At 37.1% G+C, this 21,305-nt stretch overlaps 1 protein-coding gene across 1 annotated transcript; it reads left to right on the forward strand.

Moving 5' to 3' along the window:
* The first annotated feature begins 446 nt into the window (after positions 1-446).
* Positions 447-7,616, forward strand: LOC140177584 (uncharacterized). The gene is made up of 2 exons (XM_072210714.1): positions 447-548; positions 6,987-7,616. The coding sequence occupies exons 1-2, from the start codon at positions 447-449 to the stop codon at positions 7,614-7,616; spliced, it is 732 nt and encodes a 243-aa protein (XP_072066815.1).
* The last annotated feature ends 13,689 nt before the right edge of the window (positions 7,617-21,305 follow it).

The raw sequence follows: 21,305 nt of genomic DNA on the forward strand, positions 1-21,305 counted from the left end.
AATGTGAGAAATAAACCGAAGAAAGGAGCATGAAGGAGATTTTAGAATCTCAACATGAGGACAAGGAGATGGGGTATGTCTTGCAACAAGTGGAGGAGGAAGAAATTGTTGAAGAAGAAGAAGTGGTTGAAAAGTTAGAGGAAGTTGAACAAGAGGTGGATTTCAAACTTGAGAGTACTTCCACACCAAGTGACATTGTTGATGATTTTGTGGAAGTTGTTGAACTTTCTTCCAATGAGCTTGAATTTGGTGTTGAGGAGGATAATGCGCAACCTCCTAAGCATATAATGAATGATGAAGAATTGGAAGAAGGTGAGCAAATAACAAATCTTCCTCTTGGAGATGAGCCCACACCAACACATAATCCTTTGGTATTTGAGGAATCTTCTCCTCTTGAAATTGAGGTGGATATTGAGACAAGTTCGACATTACCTCCAAGTTGTGATATGAAGAATGGAGAAGTGCTAGAAGAGGTTGGTGAGGAAGTAATTGGACATGAAGAGTCTTGTCAAGAGGTGAAGGTGGAAGAAGCTTGCCAAGAGATGGAGGTATTCAAAGAAGAGCATAAGGAAATGAAACTTACAAGACCATTAGAGACGTCCCTTCCTAAGTCACCATCCAACATAACATTCAAGTGGGTAAAATTCTTATCTCTAATCTTTACTTTCGCACTTGAATATGGTTTGATTGAGACGGATCAAAAACTTAGAGCTCTTTGTGGGGTTAAGAGCAAAAGAGAATTTATTAGTGGGTGGAAATGCCAATCAAGGTTCCTTATGATTGGAAACTCAAAGTCTAAGTGCAATGGTTGGTATAGTTCTCAACTAAAGGGGTCTAGGAAGATGCTTTGGTGTTTACTTGAGAATTCGGATCACTTCTCACCCAATTGGAATTGTGATGATCAACTTGAAGATGGGTGTAGAAACAAGATTTAGGATCCGGGAATATATGAAGACCAATTTTGAAAGCCCTTAGCTTGTGTGGAACTTCATCAAAGCTTGGTGCCATTGATCTTGAATTTTGGAGCTTACTTGAAGTCCAAGCATTGGTGGAAGTTTCAAGATGAGTTCAAGCATAAGCCACCATGACAAGGAGCTTCCCAAATATCCAACTTAAGGACATAAACTAAAAGTGCTAGGTGGGAGACACCCCACCATGGTAAACTCTTTCCATTCTCTTGTAAATATAATCAATGGATGAATTGGGTTGCCATTGTTAGGTAGTTTTCTTCTTTGCATACTCTTGTTTTAATATTTTGGTTGTTAGTTAGTTTGATTAGATTTGTGCCTTATGTTGTAGCTTAGTTGTTGTTGGGTAGTATTTTGCTTGTAGTATAAGTTTTGTTTTTAGTGTATTTGAAAATTTCACAAAAACCAAAAAGATTTTTTGTTAAATTTGATTTTTGATTGTTTTAGAATGCTTGTAGATTAGAAGTGTGCCCTGTTTTTGAAAAAAAAAAGGGGCATCCGCGCGCGAGCATGCTGTGCGCGCGCGCGTCGGTGGTGCATCTCACACTCCTGGTACAAAGACCAGAGAGTTGTGCCAAAGTTGTGCCTATTCTGTGCCCGCGACCTGACGTGCAAGCGTACATGACGCATCCGCGTCGGTTGCCAACTTCATCAAGCATGCGCACGCGTACTGTGCGCGTCCGCGTCGCCTGTCCCGCCTGCCCACCCACGCGCACGCGTGCATGACGCGTCCGCAGCGCAAAAAAAAAGAGTTTTTTTTTTTTCTCATTTTCCATTTTCTTTTGTTCATTGCATTCGCATACTTTTATTCTTTTCATTTTCATTTTATTTTTATAGCTTGTTTTTACTTTATTTTTTTATGAGCTTCTTATTTGAATAATGGTGTTGAATGCTCTTACTCAATTGTTGAGAATTTCTTGGTTAATCTTGGTGCTTCTTGACTTGTTTGATATTGTTGGGTGATGAAACTTTTAAATCAATGCTTAATCTTGTATGACTCTTATATTCTTTGTGCATTGATATGAACTTGCATGTCTTTCATGACCCACTCTTTCTAGTCGAACTTGATGCTTTTGAGTGCTCTTCATGCTTTGACTTTACTCTTGCATCAAGTGTTAGTTGATATGCCTTAGCTTATATTGTTTTCTCACTCACATGTTGTAGCTACCATGTAGTGAGAACCTTACTCTTATTTGGCATTAGCCCTCGCCTATGTTCTATTTGTTTTGATATCTTTGTTGTAGGCTTAATTTTCTTTCTTTTTCTTTCCTTTTAGGTTGGCCACCGAAAGAGGACAAGGAAAAGCTTCTAAATGGGGCAACAAGCAAGTCCTTCCGCACAACCTTTTGGAGGAGCTCATCAATTGTAGCAATCCGTCCACCTTGCTCTTCTTTGCATGCACCGAGGACGGTGCAAATTTCTAAGTGTAGGGAGGTCGTCCGACCGACCTCCATGGGTAACAACTCCCTTTTTCAACACCAAATTTTAATTTTTGTCTTTGTTAGATTAGTTGTAGCATTGCATGATAGATTGCATGTTAGTTAGAATTTGTACATATTTTTACCACTTCCTTTTTATGTTAGGACTACTTGGTTAGGGTGATGATTTCTTTTCCAAGAAACTGTTTTTAGGGCACCCTACCAATTTGAAATTTTTTTTTTGTGTTGAACTTGCTTGAAGAATTTATTTTGGAACATGGTTTTTGAGCTAAGAACACAAGCATGTGAGTTTTGAGCCTAATTGTGTGGTTACATCATATAACCACTTATTTTCATTCTTGTGTGCATTGTTCTCTTTCTATGATTGTAATCTTTGATTTGCTTGATTCTATATGTCCATTATTCCATGTATATATGCATTTATATGATTGAGGCCATCATTTCATATAGCTCACTTATCCAAATAGCCTACCTTTCATCAACCATTGTTAGCCACTTTTGAGCCCATTTAATCCCTTTTGTTCTTAATTATAGCACATCACTACCCATAAGCGAAAACCAATAAATGTCCTTAATTTGGATCTTTGATTAGCCTAGGCTAGTGAGGGTGTGTATTATTTGGGTATGGAAAACTTGGAACATTGGTTGAGGTAAAAGTGTAATTTTTTTGTTGAAAATATTGGGAATTGGGTACATATTCATGCACTATATATAAAACCATATGCATTGATACGATTGTATATACTAAAAAAATGATAAAGAAAAAGAAAAAGAACATATATATATATATATATATATATATATATATATATATATATATAAGAAAAAAAATATATAAAAAAATAAAAAAGAGAAAAAGAAATAAAAAGGGGACAAAAATGCCCCAAAGTAAAGTTAAATAAAAAATCAATGCATATGGAATGTGAATTAAAAAGAATGCATGAGTATGTGACAAAGTGGGAATCATGGGTAGCTAGGTTGTGTACTAGAATTGTATAGGTTGCTATATGTGTTAGGTGAGAGTTTAGGCTAATCAAAGATGCAAATTTTAAGCTCACTTAGCCATATATGCATCCCTACCTTGACCCTAGCCCCATTACAACCTATGAATAAGTCCTCATGATGAATGTATGCATGCATTGAATAATTGTTGATTGTTAGATGAAAAACAAATCATAGAAAGCATGATTAGAAGAGAATTGAGTGATCGACCCTATACACTAGAGCGACTAGAGCGGATACACTTCCGGTGAGGGTTCGATGCTCAATTCCTTGTTCCCAGCTTTCATGAGCTCTCTTCTTGCAAGTCTGTTTGAAATTTATTTTGATATTTGAATTGGTAGGATTCATGAATCATCATATGATCTTAGCCCGACTTGTTTATACATGCTCTTGGAGATTGATTTGCTTTTGACCAAGTAGGTAGAATCATTTTGCATTTAGCTACATTCATGTAGATAGGTGCATATAGTTTGTTTGCATTGAATAAATGTTCATACCCTTTTCTTGTCCTTCTTTATTCTTAGCATGAGGACATGATTGGTTTAAGTGTGGGGAGATTTGATAAACTCTAATTTTGTGGTTTATCTTATGCTTAATTTGAGAGATTTTATCAACTTTTCTCAAATTTATTCAATGAAATAGCATGATTTTGCAATTCTCCCTGAATTTGTGCTTAAGTGTGAAAACATGCTTTTTAGGACTTAAAATAGCTAAATTCAATTCAGTTTAATTCCATTCGATATCTTGATATATTTGTTGAGTGATTTCAGGTTCATAAGGCAAGTATTGGATGGAAGAAGTGAGGAAAAAAGCATGCAAAGCGGGAGAACTCATGAAGAAATGAAGGAACCGCAAAGTTGTCAAGCCCAACCTCTTTGCACTCAATCGACTATAACTTGAGCTACAGAGGTCCAAATGAGGCGGTTCTAGTTGTGTTGGAAAGCTAACATCCGGGGCTTCAAAATGATATAAAATTTACCATAGTTGCCTAACGTCTAGGGATGCGCATGCACATTGTACGCGTGCGCATCAATGGAGCAGCGTGGGTTCACTTTAAGCAACTTGTTGGGGGCGATTTCTAGCTTATTTTGGGCCCAATCCAACTAATTTTTGATGCTATTGAACCCAAGGATTGAGGGGGGAATGAACCAAGTAGTCATAGTTTAGTTTTCATCATGTTTTAGGGTAGAATTCTAGAGAGAGAGACTCTCTCCTCTCTCTAGATTTAGGGTAGAAATTAGGGTAAAATTAGGTTAATCTCTCTCAAATTTCTCTTTCAATTCTTGTTTTGATTTTAATTCTCATTATATTTTAGTGTTCTATTGTCTTAATCTTCTTAGTTTCTCTTGTTAATCTCTTATTTTGCTCTCTTTTGTGTTGATGAACCAATGTTGGATCTTGATTTCCTTTCAATGCAATTTTATGTTTCCATGTTTCTTTTATGTTGATCTTGATTGTTATTGTTGATTTCTTGCTTATGTTAGTTATGGGTTCTTTTAATTCTTGCATTTTATGATGTTTACTTTTCTTGCACACTAAGTGTTTGATAAAATGTTTCCTTTAGTTTTTGAGTAGTTTCCTTCACTCTTGGCCTAGGCTAAGGAAATTTAGTGACATTGAGTCATTGAGTCTCATTAAATTGGTGATTTGAGAACCCTTGGTGATCAATTTGATATCTATTGACACTAACCCACTACTAATCTAATTAGTAGATCGGTTGGGACTTATAGGTTGATGTTGATCAAGCCATTTGATATACTTCAAGTATAGAAGTACACTTAATGAGCTTGGTTCCTCATAATTATCAATATTTGGTTTGTAGACAAGGATGGTGATCTCAAATTACCTATGTCTAGTCAAGAGTTCTTTTCCCTTATTTTATTAGTTCTTGTTATTTTACTTTCATGTCATTTACTTTGCGCTTTTATATTTTCTTGCAAATTACAAAAATCAAACCCCCTTGATCTTCATAGCCAATAATTGAGCACTTCATTGCAATTCCTTGTGAGATGACCCGGAGTCTAAATATTTCGGTTAATTTTTATTGGGGTTTGTACTTGTGACAACTAAAATTTTTTGCATGTGAGGATTCTTTGTTGGTTTAAAACTATACTTGCAACGAGATTTCATTTGAGGAAATTCTAAACCGTACAAGAAATCCGAGCATCACTCGCTGGCAGCGATTTTTGGGCTCCCAAAATCCAATTCAACTCATTTTTTGAAGTTATTTAAGGCCAAATTGAAGAAGGATGAAGGGGGGCAATTAGGGTTAGCTTTTGTTATGTTTTCTCTTAGTTTCTAGAGAGAGAAGCTCCCCCCTCTCTCTAGAATTAGGTTAGGTTTAGTTAATTTCTCCTTAATTTCTATCTTTAATTATTGTTTTAATGTAGTTTCCTTTATGTTTTCATACTTTTCTTGTCTTTCTCTTCTTTATTTCTCTTGCAATTTCCTTTCTTTTGCCATTTTTATGTTATGAATACTCTATGTTAATTTTACTTTCAATTAATGCAATTTATATTTCATGTTCATTTATTGCTTTCTTTAGTTGTTGTTATGATTTTCTTGCTTTGGTAGCTTTAGAATTTATTTTAATGCAATTTAATATTGTTTTATTTTCATGCACACCAAGTGTTTGATAAAATGCTTGGCTTAGTTTTTACTTAGTTTTTCCCCACTCTTGGCTTAAAATTGATGACTTTGGTGATCCTTGAGTTATTGATGTCCATTCTTATTTGATATATTAGAGTAGTTAGTTGATTTGGTTTTTCTTGACTCTATGTGACCCCTTAGTGTTGACATAGGACTTAGGGATTGAAATTAACTATGCCTATTTGACTTATCTTCGATGTAAGGTTGTCTAAGTAGGATTAACTCTTCATAATCATCATATGTTTGTGGTTAATGACTAGGATAGGTAGCCTTAGCCTTCAATTACTTGCCAAGAGGTTTCTTGCATTTTAAGTTTCCTTTACTTGCATTTAATTGCTTTGACTTTTATTTGCTTTGATGTTTAATTTCTTGCATGTTTAGTTTTCACATTCTTGATTGAAAAATTGAGTGTTTGGGTGGAATTGAGTTGTGGATGTCCATTCCGCATTGTGTGAGAATAGTTAATTGGTTTGGTTTCCATTTACGCTAGTCTTTCACTAAGTAATTAGTGAGTTGACTAGGACTTATGGATTGAAATCAATTATGGCTTTTTGACTAATTCTCAAGGAGGATTGATTTATTTGGATTGATTCCACACAATTTCCATGCTTGTGGTCCATAACTAGGATAGGAATCCTAAACTCCCCAATTCTTACCAAGAGTCCTTTAATTGCTTTCCTTTAATTTCTTGCATGATCATTTACTTCCTTGCCATTTACATTTCTTGCCTTTCTTGGTTTCCATCTACTTTCTTGCTATTTACATTTCTTGCTCTCTTACTTTCATTCCCAATTCCCCATGTTCTCTCCCATAGCCAATAATTATACATTTCATTGCAACTCCTAGGAAAGACGACCCGGGAGCTAAATACTCTCAGTTATTTTGTATTGGATTTAATATTTGATTGATGGTCAATTTATTGGGTTAGGACTATACTTACAACGCCAATTCTATTTTGATAATCAAAATTCCTAACTTATGCAAATCGGCCATTGTCAAGCACCCCCAAACCAACGGCCAGGTAGAGACAGCCAACAAAGTCATCTTAAAAGGGCTAAAGAAACGACTTGAAGGGAAGAAGGGCTCATGGGCAAACGAGCTAGCCTCAGTCTTATGGTCCTACAGAACCTCCCCCCAATCATCTACCGGCAAAACTCCCTTCCGACTCACATACGCGGTCGACGCAGTCATCCCAGTCGAAGTCAGGGAGCCGAGCCCAAGATTACTCATTGGAGGGGGTAGCGAGGCAGTCGAAAAGGATTTGATTGACGAAACAAGACAAATGGCACATCTAACAGAGACAGCAATCAAGCAAAAGATAGCCCTAAGGTACAATGGCAAAACACTGAAAAGAAGTCTCGAAGAAGGCGACTTGGTCTTACGACACAACGTCATAGGTCCACCAATCCCGGGAGAAGGAAAATTGGCCGCGAACTGGGAGGGCCCCTACAAGGTAAGAGAAGTCCTCGGCAAGGGCGCCTACAAGCTGGAGAGGTTGGATGGAAGCGAGGTACCGAGAACATGGAACATGGCAAACCTAAAGAGGTTCTACTCATAAGAAGAAACAACCACACGATCTAATGACCTCGACCCCTGCACTTTGACTTCCTTTGCATTCCTTTTTTACTCCCATCTCTTTCACTTTATTATGTATTACACCACTTTCTTTGTTTTAGGTTCTACATATGCGTATATAATAAGTTTGTCTTTTTGGATTTACGTCAAAAAAACGATGAAAAACAACGAACAGTCAACCTAACGGAAACCCGGGACTGATCACCCCGGGAACCAAAGGGACCCAGAGCAAAAAAAAACAACTCGAAGCGACAAGCAACAAAAACGGTAAATAGCATAAAAACGGTAAACCAAAAGGCCGCGACGGCCCGAGTAAGCAAAAACTAACAAAAAAAAGGGCAAAGCCACGACGGCCCGAGCAAGCAAACAATAAACAAAAAATGGCCTAATCAAAATAAAGTGCCAAAGTGTTCATTACAACTAAAAGGTTCCTTAAACAGGACCAAAGATAAAAACAAATTACAAAAGGTAAAGCAAGGAGTACAAAATATAAAAGAAGTATCCATCTTAAGGCTTGAGGATATCAACAATCTTCCCGTTCTCAACTGTCTTAAGAGCTCCAACCTGAGAAAGATCGAGCTCAGGAGCTAGCACGGCCACTTGGAGCTTAATCCCCTCCTCGGTCAGCTTCACGGCCTCCCGGGCCCCCTTTGCAATCTTCTTATTTTTCTTCTTCAAAGTAGCTATCTCCTGACGAGCAGTCACTGCCGAGCTCTCCGCCAACTTCAGCTTTTCCTCTAATTCCTTGGCCTTCTTCTCAGCAGCGGCAGTCTCACCACGAGAAGTGTTCAAAATCTTTCATCAAGGCGAGGTCCCGATCCACAAGCCTATTGATCTCTTTGGCATCTTCCTCAGCCTTCTTCTCCTGCTCAGACAACTTTGTCTTCAGAGACTCCTCCCGAGATCTTGAATCTGTCAGGTCTTTCTGGGAGTTCCAAAGTTTCCCTTCCAAACCATGATAATTTCCTAAGACAGGTTTCACCTTCTTGGCAATAGCAGCAGCTCAAAGAAGACTGCAATAGATACACCTCGCCTGCCCAGAGAGGTTGGCATCCCGGAAAAACTCTTCAGTACCAAGAAGCAACTGGGATTCGATGAAACCCCCAGCATCGAAGTTCTTTTCCATAACAGAAAGGACCTTCCCGGAGTCCCGCTTCCTCTTCTTCGGGTTGCCAACGTCCTTCAAGTCGTCATCACCAAACCCCAGATCCTCCTCGTCAAAAGGAATCTCTGCCTCCACACTCGGGTTCCCCGAGGCATTCTCAGGAGGGACTTCAACCTTCTCCGGCTGGCCTTGATCAACCCCGTCAACCCGACCACTGCCTTCCCCAGCATCCTCCTGGTCCTAACTTGCCGAAGGATAAGGTTCATCAAGTCAGCCAGGGTAGTCTTCCCGCCAGCCATGGAAAATGCAAGCAAAAAGCAAAGGTGTGAACAATAAAAGGGCAAACACTGAATAAAATACAAAAAGGTAAAGAACTCACCAACATACGATCGACCGGCCTCCCGATCCCCCATAACCATACGAGGGTTAAGATTTTTCTCGCCAAAAATGGCCAACAAGATGTCGGCGATGTTACGCTCTTCCGAGCTCAACCAATCATAAGATATTTTTATCAGATAATCGGATCCCGCTCCGAAACTCCAGTAAGTCGGGATCCGCCTTTCCCCTTCGGTGGTAAGCCAGAAGGGTTGATGACCCTCAATTGGCCTAACCTTGAAAAAGTAGATTTAAAGCCATGAAAGGAGTCCTCAAAAAGGCCAAAGATCCTGCGACCTTGTTGGGCCCTGAAGGACATATACCCTTTCTTCGTCTTCCCCTGCCTAGAAGGGTTCGTAAGAAAAAAAAGGTAGAGAAAAATATTTACAGAGATCGGAAGCTCCAGATACTCACAAACCATCTCGAAGCATCGGATGGCAGCCCAGCTGTTCGGGTGCAGTTGCGACGGAGCAACATCACAACGGTTTAGCAAACCCATGACAAAAGGAGAAAAGGGTAAACGAACTCCCAAGGTCGTGAACATGGGTTCATAAACCCACAACCAGTCAACAACTCGTGGAGCCGCCAGGTTCTTCTGGCAAACACGCTCCCGACTAGCAAGAACATAAACTTGATACAACGCTTCCTCGGGGCCGCCTCCACACAAGAGTCCAGCCTGGCGCAGATCCTGGAGGCTCTCCTTTGTGACCTTGGAAGGGGTGTCCTTCACGTCGGAAGAAACCCAGGCATAATGATCAATAAAATCAGCTATCGGCCGCTGAGCCTGATTCGGAAGAACGAGGCGCTCGTCCATACCTACAGCGGGGGCACCACTTAGTCAGAACGGGAGGTCGGGAACCCGTAAAGCAGTAAAACAAGATGCAACCAAATCCACCTCCTAGACACCCCTATGCTAACCCAAAACTTAAGCTAAACCCAGAAAAGCCCAGTGGCAACCCCTCTAAAGGAAGAAGAAGCGAAAAGCAAAAAGAAACCCAAGCATGCACAAAAAACGCACAAAGGCACCAAGGGAAACCAGAAAAAGAAGAAAAACTATAACAACATACCAGAAAAATGCAGAATCTGAAAAAATTGATGGAGAAATCCAAAAGAACCAAGCAGCAGCAAGAGCAGGGAAGAGAATAGAAGCAGCGGCAGTACGAGAAAATAAAGGAAGAAGGAGAGAAAATAGAGTTATGAGGGAGTTGAAAGATAAAAAGAAGGCAAAAAGCGTAACCTCCGAGGAGAAGCGCCAAAAGGCAGGGGCACATTCGTCATTTCGTGCAAATTTTAAAATCACGAAATGATGGCATTTAATGCCCAGCACAGAAGCCAAGGAGGCAGCACCAGGGAGAAGCGAGATGACCACGCGTGGAAAACACGAACGACATCAGCAAGCTCCCGAGAAGAGGGATACATACATCCCGACTCGGCGAGTAAGTCAAACGCGCCCAGTCACGAGCTTCACACCTCAAGATTGACGCGTTTGGGGGCACTGTTACGGACTCACACGATCCAGCCCAACAACCTGGCGAGTTAGTTCCCCGCGCCCGACCCGAAGCGCGTGCAACCACGCCCAGTAAACCGGTCGGGTCAGTATCCTCGGGGCAACACCCGAAACCTCGACCCAAACTTCGGAACGACCTGCTCCCCTCACGTGGACAGGGACAGCTCACAAGTATCCTGACCAGTGGGCTAGGTCATTTATGGGCCCGCCCAGCACAGTATATAATGGGAGAGGTCAGCTCTCCCCCCAAGGTACACATCACCTTACCTAATTTGGCTATCATCTCGTACGGACACTGACTTGATCGTCGGAGCGTCCTTATAGGTGGCCACCCCCCTCGCCCGTTCTAACTCCGGTTTTGCCAGTTTTCGGTTCAAGCCCGAAAACCCGCACCAGGTCACTCCAGGGTCTCACCCTCTTGTCCTTCCACCATCTTCCGACCCGTCGAGTACCTGAGATCTTCAGGTAACGAACAGTTTGTAACTTTAATATAGATGTAATTATGATTTTGTTGTTTTAAATTTTAATGTGGACTTGATTTGATAGTTTTTATATTATTAGTATGTTTATTAAATATATTTTTTTTTTTTTTGCATATAAGGTTGGATAGGATCAGGTGTAGGATTTTAGGGTGCAAATAAAATTATGTTTGAGGAGTTTTAATCTCATAATATATGATAGAGTTGAATTTTAGAGGAATTTCTAACCAGCAAATAAGATTATGGTTGATCCTAAATTTTACCCTATCCATTTCTAGTCCTACGACCTAAGCTTAGAGAAATTACATAATTTAACTTTTTATGGAATCGATATAAAAACTTAAAAAGTATATTTCTATATATTTAATAATAAATTATAAATTTAGTAAATAAATTTAAAATATTAAATCAAAGCTAACAATTTTAAACTTAATAGTAATGCATTGAAATTTAATCTAAAATAAATTATAATAATATTATGTATATACTAAAAATCACCTATTAAAATAGATATTTGTATAAAATATATGTTAAAATATAAAATATATATATATTTAATATAATTTAAACAATACATATATTTATACACAAATATATTATGGCTGATTTGATGATTGATTTTTTGTGCGCACATGACATGTTAAATAAACTATTAGTCTGTTTAGATTTTAAATGTATTTTGTGAAAATCATCGTATCATTTGCCATCACTTGGGCTTTGAAGGAGAAGAGAGGTTGTTGAAACATACATGATATATGCGGGAAAGGCAACGCTTTTATAGATGCATGGTTTTGTTGGGTTTTAATAAATAGGTTTAATTATTCTGTTGGTTTATATAGTTTTGTAAAAATTTTAATTAGGTTTTTATATTTTTTTTTAATTAGGTCTCTGCACTTCTTAATAGTAATTGGCTTAATTTTATAGGAATCCAACTAAAAAAAAAATTGGTATAGAGACCTAAATAAAAAGAAAAAAAATGTAGAGACCTAATTAAAAAAAAAAATTGGTACAAAAACTCAATTAAAATAAAAAAAAATATAAAAACCTAATTAAAAATTTTATAAAACTATAAGAAACGACATAGTAATTAAACCTAATAAATATATAGAGTAATAAAAAGGATTGGAATAGAGATTATCTTGCATTGTAGCTAGGCTTGTACTAAAAAAAGATTACATAATTTGGTGATAAGAAAATTTGATTATAAGCTGTAAATAAAATTTCTTATATAATAGGCTAACTTCTTCCATTCCATTATAAGTTGAATGAGTAAATTGCCTAAATTCCCATTTTAGGGTCATTGATGTCGTATGTTGAGGGCTAATATAGTAACAGACTTTTTAATCCAGGGAAAAAAATTTCCCCGCTATATTATTGTCTTATTTATGGATAATAGAAGAAAAGCAGACGAAAAAAACAATATGGGCCCCTTGACCTATTTTCTTCTCTTACATTAGCATGAGTAGAAAATAAAAGCATAATAGTATTGATTGTGAATTTATTAATATGCTTACCATAAAAGTCATTCACACACACACATATGAATTAAGTAATAGAAAAAATCATTATAAACAAAATTGAAGAAAGTAATCACTAAATCACAAGATGATGCATAATATAATAGTAGCTTATCATAATGAGAATGCCCTGGGCTTATCCCCAGTTTCACATTAAAAAAGCAGTCATACTAAATCTTTTCAGATGAAAATATCTACCACTATATACCCCGTTACAGATATATTGATGTGGTTGTAAATAATTTAATTTATATACACTTTAAATATAAATATATAATAATAAGAAAATTGTCCCTTGAATAGAGTCATTGACTCATCTGTTAAGATGACTTGTTTATTTGTCCCTGAAAAATGGTCAATATCACTCCGTCTAACTCCAACTCCAATAATACGATCGTGAGTCCCCTTTTCACGGTTAAAGTTAAGTTTCAAATCATGAGATTGTTGAAATAAGAGAATTATGAAACCGTTCAATTAATATTTTAATATAGAAAGGTGGTGATGAAGGGAAATTATAGCGGCAGCTGATCGTTACAATTGCCAAAATAAATACGGAAAAGTAAGGTTTGGAAATAAAGTGTCTCATTGACATGTATTACTCGCAAAAATTGCATATACATGTGATAGATCAGTTAGATATGTTCATTAAAAAAAGGAAAAGAAAGTAAGCTACACCATGATATATAAGAGCATATCGAAAACAAATGGCTGTAAAATAATTTCTTAAAAGATATTGAAGAAGATTTTGAAAACAAGAGTAAATCAGTATTGTAAAAAATTAACTATATTCATATCATTGGGAAAAAGTAATTCCAAAATATATAAATGACGAACAAGCTTTTGAAAGATTTAAAAAATCACAAAAATAACCAATTTTTTATAAATAACAAATATATTTTATATTTGATAAATAATTTGTGTATTTTATCCAAATTTTTGTGAAAATATTCGAATAAAAATTTAGAAGGTATATATACAAAATTAGAGTAAAATTTGATTACTAAACCTCTTTTTTTTTCCTTAAATTATCATTACACAAAAAAATTATTTGGTGTAAAATTACTAGATTTTATTTAAGAATAAAAATATTTTATTTTACTGACCATACTTGCAAAAAAATATATCAAAATTCGATCTTTAGAAATTATTTATGTCAACAATATAGTATGATTTTGGTCCCTAACATAGGGGCCAAAAATTTATTTCGTCTCCGGCCTTTTTTTGTCTACAAAATGGTTCCGAAGGTTTCAAATTTTTTTTAAATCGTCCTTCGCACCAAAAAAATAAATTTTAAAGACATTTTTGCCCTTGATGGTTTATTTCCCTTCATGTCATTCTCGCTAAATCATTTCGGCTTCTTGAAGTAAGTCAGTCTCTGAGAAAACGTTTGTGTCAAACCCTATGAAAGCGTTTCTGCGAGAGCAGGCTAGGCTAGTGGTTGAAGACCTTCCATTGTTGGTAGTTCGAGCGAGGTTGTGTTGCTGCATTGGTCACTCGCCGTTGTTGCTGTAGATAGCCCTTTTTGAGGTAAGCTTGCTATCCTGTCAATGCCGCCTTCGTTGATGCATCTAACTGGTGTAAGGTGCGTGAACCTCTGTACAAGGCTAGGGTTTGTGCTGATTGTTTTTGTTTTCCTTCTTATTTGGTTTAGTAACGTAATGTGTTGACTAATAGGGTTGTTTGAGTAGAAGATGGTGCTCTTTAACATGAGGGTGCATCATGGGGGTGTATTCAGGTACGAGAACGGTGTCTTCAAGTATTTGAAGGGTCAAGGTACAGTTATCGAAGACATTGACGGCCATCTGTGGTCTGTGTTTGAGGCATACGAGGAGTTGAGGCAGTTTGGATACTTGAAGTCCACCATCGCAGCGTTATGGTATAAAGATTCAAATGAGGATGATTCTGAGAATAACTTGAACTTGTTGAAAGGTGACTCAAATACAATTGAGATGTGTAACATAGCTGAGTTGAGGGGCTTCGTTGATTTGTTTGTGGTGCATGAGGTTGGGGATGCCGAGGGGTTTCCGAAAGTTGGTTATATCGACGTGGGGGAAGATACTAGGGGACTCGAAAGGGAAGAACCTAATGGTGGTGGACTTGAGATAGTGATTTTTGGGGGAGACCAAGAGAAGACTGATACTGTTGGTGATGCGGTTGAAACTGAATGTCAAAATAAGGGTGTTGGAGTAGATCGAGGCCATGAAGGACAGATTGGAGGAGGTGACCATGAAAGTAGTGGTGAAGATAGTGATAACCCAACATACTTGCCATCTAATGAGGAGGGGGATAGTGCCAAAGACATTCACTTCACTGACAGTGAGGAGGAGTATGACTATGAATCTATGATAGTGGATTTGGTGAAGAAAATTCTGTGCCAAAGGACTCTATTGCGGACAAGGGTAAGAGGGTTGTGACAAGTGACTTGGAAGATGAGGAAGCAGCAGACAGTGATGACTTAGAGAACGATCATATGATTGGAGGACAAGACTTGGGGGCTGATGATGCAGAGGAGGATGCTGATTGTGATGGGCTGAGGTTTCCAGTCCATAAACCTGAAAAAGACATGAGAAACTACAAATAGAAGGTGGGAACACTTTATGAATCTAGGCAAGAGTTTAAGGACACGGTGGCAGCCAATGCAGTTCAGACATCTAGGAATGTTAAGTTTAAGAAGTGTGACTTGTTAAGGGTCCAGGATGTTTGTCAGGAAGACTGCTCCTTTTGGCTATATGCTCACAGGGTTAGCGAGGAATCAACATGGCAGCTAAGAAGCATGAATTTGCAGAATACCTGCATGTAGACACACAGGGTTAGAATACTGCACTCCAAATGGCTAGGCAACCAATTTAAGAAGAAAGTGGAATCAAATCCAAGAATTAAGATTAAGGATCTGGTGACAAAGGTACACAAAAAGTAGAATCTGATAATGACTAAGGAAATGGCAGCGAAAGTGATTCATCAGTATAAGAGGATTACTGTGGTGAGCTGCTAAGAACGAATCCAGGATCATCAGTGTACCTGAAAGTGATTCGATCTCCGAATTTTGCTCAGGAGAGATAGAATCCAAGTTTGATGAATTATTGTGTCTTCCAAAGATTTTATGTCTACTTTGATGCATGCATGAAAAGTTTCTAACAATGCAGACCATTTATTAGCCTAGATGAATGCTTCTTAAAAACTCCTCAAGGAGGACAAGTTTTGACTACAATTGGAAAAGACCCAAATGACCAGATTCTTCTAATTGCTTATGCAGTTGTAGAAGCCGAGACAAAGGACTCCTGGGTCTGGTTTCTGCGTCATCTTGCCGAGGATTTGGGTCCAGAGAAAATTGGAAAATGCACATTTATGTCTGATCAACAGAAGGTAATGTTACATTTTACACTAATCGTGTGCTTAAACAAATTTAGGTTGTGCTTAATGAAACAAAGATTTGTGTACTAATCAAATGCATTCTCACCTTCATGTCATAGGGTTTATTGCCGGCATTTGAAGAGGTCATTCTAGGGGTGGATAACAGATTATGCATCAGGCATCTCTATAACAATTTTAGGAAGAAATTTCCTGGTTTGGAACTAAAGAACAGAATGTGGAGGTGTGCTAAGGCAAGTCATTGGAAAGATTAGGAGAAGGAAATGAATGTTTGCGAGCTGTCAATGAGGGGGCATTTCGACATTTAAACGGCATTCCACCTAAATTTTGGTCCCGTTCCAGGTTTACTTTTCATTCAAAATATGACACACTTGTTAATAATATGAGTGAAAGTTTCAATACTGTCATAGTAGAGGCAAGGAAAAAGCCAATTGTTACCATGTTAAAAGATATTAGGGTATATCTGATGACTAGATGGGCTGCCAATAGAGATAGGATTCAGAATTATCAGGGAAACATTATGCCAATAATTAGAAAGAAATTGAAGAAACAAGCAAGCTTAGCTAGGGACTGGAGGCCATGCTGGTCAGCTGCTAGTAAATATGAGGTTATGTGTGGATTAGATAAATTTATTCTGGATCTGGCTGTTGCTGAGTGTTCTTGCAGGAAGTGGCAGATGAGTGGCATTCCATGTCCTCATGCCATCAGCTTATCACCTTGAAAGGACTTGATTTTGAATCCTATGTGGATAATTTTTACAAGAAGGATGCTTACCTGAAGTACCACCAGGAGGTGATACACCCTATTAATGGATCGAATCTATAAGAGAGAACTCAGTATGATGATGTCGTGCCACCTCCCTATTGGAGGCCAAGTCACAGACCTGTGAAGACGAGAAAGCGTGGGCCTGCAGATGAGGAGAACAGAAGTCAGAATCACCTATCACGGAGGGGTCAAATTCAAAGATACTACAATTGTGGTGCAGTGGGACACAAGAAGAAGGGGGAGGAGCTGTACAAAGCCAAAGAAGAAGGTATGTAACTAGGGTTTATGTCATATTATGCTTTCTATTTATTTTACTACTTAGTTATGTATCTAACTCTTCTTTCTTTCTGCATTATTGCCACTTCCTTGATAGGCTCAAACTTCAACACAACAAGTAGGGAGAACTCCAAAAAGAGGGAAGAATGATACATCCAAACTGCCCCTGGTCAAACAGTTCGGATAGGGAGGAAGAGAAAGACTTCAATATCACTACCCAATCTTCCAGCAACTCAGCCCAAGAAACCATCTTCAAAGCCCAAGAAGGCAGCATCTTAGCCCAAGAAACCAGCATCTCATCCCAAGAATGTATCCACTCAGCCCAACACCTAAGTCCAGCCCATTCCAAAAATACCTTCAATCCAATCATTGGCCAAGAACAAGGCTACAGCAGCAACAACCTCCTCCAACAAGAAATAGTCACTGAGTTAGCCATCTGAGAGGAAAAGACATTTTTCTGTCATCCAAAGTGGTACACCACATGTTCCTATGCAAAAGCTGAAGCTGCTGGCCAAATTACCTCCAAGTGAATAGGATAATCTTTAGATATTTCTTGTTATGCTCTTTTGTTATCAATGTCTTACTAATATGGAAACAATGTTTAGTTTCAGAACAATACTTTATAAACACTAGTTTGAAGTCTGTATTTTGGTATTAGGTGTTTCAGCACTCTTTTGTTGAGTCCTATTTTTTGTTTCAGTGGCATGACATCCACTGTTATCTATATGATCATCTTAGACTTGTGGAAACCAGTACTTGATTTGTGTTTCGTTTAACTTCTCTTTAATTGAAATAAGCCATTAGGTCATTATTGGATTCTTAAATCTCATTCATGCATATTGTGCTTTACTGACCTTCTTCATTAAGATTGCAAATTAAAACATCACACTTGAGACATCATTAACTAGGTTCACATCAGATACCCAGTTAAACATCACTTTCATTCATTAATTCAAACAGGTTCACACATGATACACCATTAAACTATTGTAACATCACAAATTATCCTCAAACTTTAACCCTACAACACAACAAATCTCCTAAAATTTTCTAGCTAATCATCTATAATTTAGGTGCATGCCATATGGTTACTTTAACTTATATGGATTCTGCAGCAACAAAAACAAAAATCCAATCCAGCCAACAATCTCCAAAGCAGCAACAATCCTAAGCTTCCATTCAACATCCTTCAAACTTGATTTTAACTTTGTAATCTTCCTCCTGGTTCTTGCAATTTCAATCTCCTGCTGAGCTCCTCCAAGTTCCGAATCCGCCCAATGAAAAAAATCACAACCATCCTGAACCTGATAGAAGCAACAAAGATAGATAAAAAAACTTCCAAATTTTCAGACCCATAATCGCAAACGAGGAACAACAGCATACCTCATAGTATACGCAGCCCCAAAATCTTCGTCCTGAGTTATCCTTCGTGGATGAAGTTCGCAGAATTGGTCTCTCACCATGTCCGCATACCAACTCCTTCGCAGTGAACGAAATCGGGCAGCTCTAAAACTCTGGAAAGCCATGGACGTTGTTTGTTGAACCCTAGCACTGCTGCTCTCCGTTGAACTTCCGAAGAAGACGCTCGCGTTGTCCACTTCACACACTGCACCCTTATTTAATTTCATTATTTATCTATTTATTGTTTTTTATTATTCTTATTATTATTATTCTTATTAATATTATCATTATTTGTTAAAAAAGGGTGTAACGGACACTAATGAACTAAGGGGTAAAATCGTCCGAAGGACCGTTTAAAAAAAACTGAAATCTTAGGGACCATTTTGTAGGTAAAAAAAGGTTGGGGACGAAATAAATTTTTGGCTCCTACGTTAGCGACCAAAATCTTACTTGACTCCATTTAATATTTTACCCTTTAAAGTATTAATTATATGAAATAGTTTTACATCATTGAATTATATTATTTTAATGGTTTTCCAAATAGTGAAAATTTGAAATATTCTTTTTTTAATAGATATGATAATATATAACTAAATATTAAAATAAAATATTTTCGTTGCTGAAATTTTGATTAAAATAAAAATAGAGGTTTTTGGTCTGTTGCATGAGACTTTAAGGCCTATAAAACTAAATAATGATAGATAGGATAGAGTTGTGTAAAAGTTTGATAAGAAAGGTATTTTTCTACTAATTTTTTTGTACAGGTGGTGCAATCAGAAACACTTTCGAAAGATATCAACAGCTATAGTTTCACCAGAACCATTTGAAAATGATTGGTTCGGCCACAAGTGGAGTTATTTATTTGGTTTGCTTTGATAGGAGGAGTGATAACTTGTGTATTGTGTAAAAAAGATATTGACACAATCATCACTTGTTTCTTGGTTATGAGTTTACTTGACAGGTGTGGTGTGAATGACTATCTAATTTTGGGAGGTTGTGGTCTGTTCCAAAGTCGGTGAAAGAACATTTTGAAAGTTGGACAAATGTCGTTAATAGAATAGAGGAGCGTAACAAGTGGCTCATATATTTTTTTGCAATTATTTAAAATGTCTTGCCAGAAATAACATTAGAAATATCTATTATTATAATTTACTTTGAATGTTGGTTTTTGTGACTTTATTTCTACTGTCGCTCTACTCTTTTGTGTTGAGCTCGCTTATTAAAAAAACAAAAAAAAAAAACGAATTTTTTGGTCTGTATTAGCCCATCCGATCCTTTGTTTTTCTATGAAATTCCACATTACAATATATATAACTAAATTGAAGACCTGATGAAACGGAAATTGAGAAATTGACATCCAAGAAAGTGGGCCGCACACCGCACTTGCATGTAAGTGTTCCTAACATAATGCTGTTGAAGCATGTCTTAAGCATCATGCATCAAATTTCAAATCCCACTGATGTGTTAATCCGAGTTACTAGCTAGTAGCAGTAGCCTAGTATTATGGGAATATTTTTGGATATTTCAAGAATACGTGATATTTTAGTAGTTTTAATCATTAATCTTAATTATAAAACATATTAATATGTAAGTAAAAGTATCAGATAAAATTATTGAAATATCTAAAACTCATATATTTTCCATAATACAACAATAATATTATATTAAGAAGTAATGTCGATTTATCTTAATTTCTACTAATTAAATCTTGTCAATTCGGTTTAGTACTTAAACGGCTAATTTAAATTCTATCAATTCAATTTATATAGAATTATGTATAAAGACATGCGCGTAGGATTTTTTAATTTAGGACTTTTATGTAATTTTGAGATGTGTTTGATTTATATATGCGTTTTACCCTAAATAATATTTGTGGTGAATGGGAAACCCACGTACAGCAGACAGCAGTGACTAGTGAGGCAGTAGTAACATATATGGTGACTGGCAGGCAGTGGCTGGTTACTTTCAAATCAGAGTGTGGACAGGTTTCATGATCCGCAGAATCCAGTAAAGACTAGCAAGTAAGGGGTAAGTGGGTAACCCCTTTTGATAGTGAAATTTACTGCCCACATTGGCCCCCTAAAATCACCTTTGCTTTTCCTTTTGCAGTTAACCATCACCCACGGGTTGCATTCGCTTCTCTCTCTTTTTCCTTCTTTCTTACCTCCCTATATTATACTATCATTCTTCTCTTCTAAAATTCAGTGCTCTCTTTCTCTCTTAAGACAATTATACACGCACAAATACAATCTCTACTCTTCTCTTTGCTATTTTAATCAGATCGATTATTCCTTTTGGACTGTTTTGGAACTTGAAACTTGGAAATTGGAACCTTAAATTTACTATTTCCTGCCTAGGATCCTTAGCTCGGAAAACAAAGCCTGTATTATAATGTTTTTATTATATATTTATAATGATTGATGATCGATAATGTTATTTATTTTGGTCATCCGCTGCGAATCTGATCAAAATTATCATTTAACAATATATAATAATTCTATAATGAATTAAGCATTCGTGAACAGTTGTATTTATAATGAATCAAGCGCATGAACGGTCTTTTATCAACAAGGGAAAGAACTTTGAACATTCATTTTTTGGGTCATTAACTTTGAACATTAAAACGGTATAATCATAAAAGGCAGGACTCTTTAGCCCAAAAACATTGGTTTAAACTTTAAAGTCCAAACTAAAAGTGCTTTAGACAAGTACGCCGGGTTGCACATGGACACGCCCCCACATTTCCGAAACAAAAATGAAACGTATTATAATAATTTTGTCGACCGAAAAGTAAAAAGCAATACATATACAAATAATATAATAATTATACGAGCCTTGAAGACGAGGTGTTTGATGCAATGTGCATCCAATAATTCCC

Source organism: Arachis hypogaea, chromosome 13 (genome assembly GCF_003086295.3).
Source record: "Arachis hypogaea cultivar Tifrunner chromosome 13, arahy.Tifrunner.gnm2.J5K5, whole genome shotgun sequence".
NCBI lineage: Eukaryota > Viridiplantae > Streptophyta > Magnoliopsida > Fabales > Fabaceae > Arachis > Arachis hypogaea.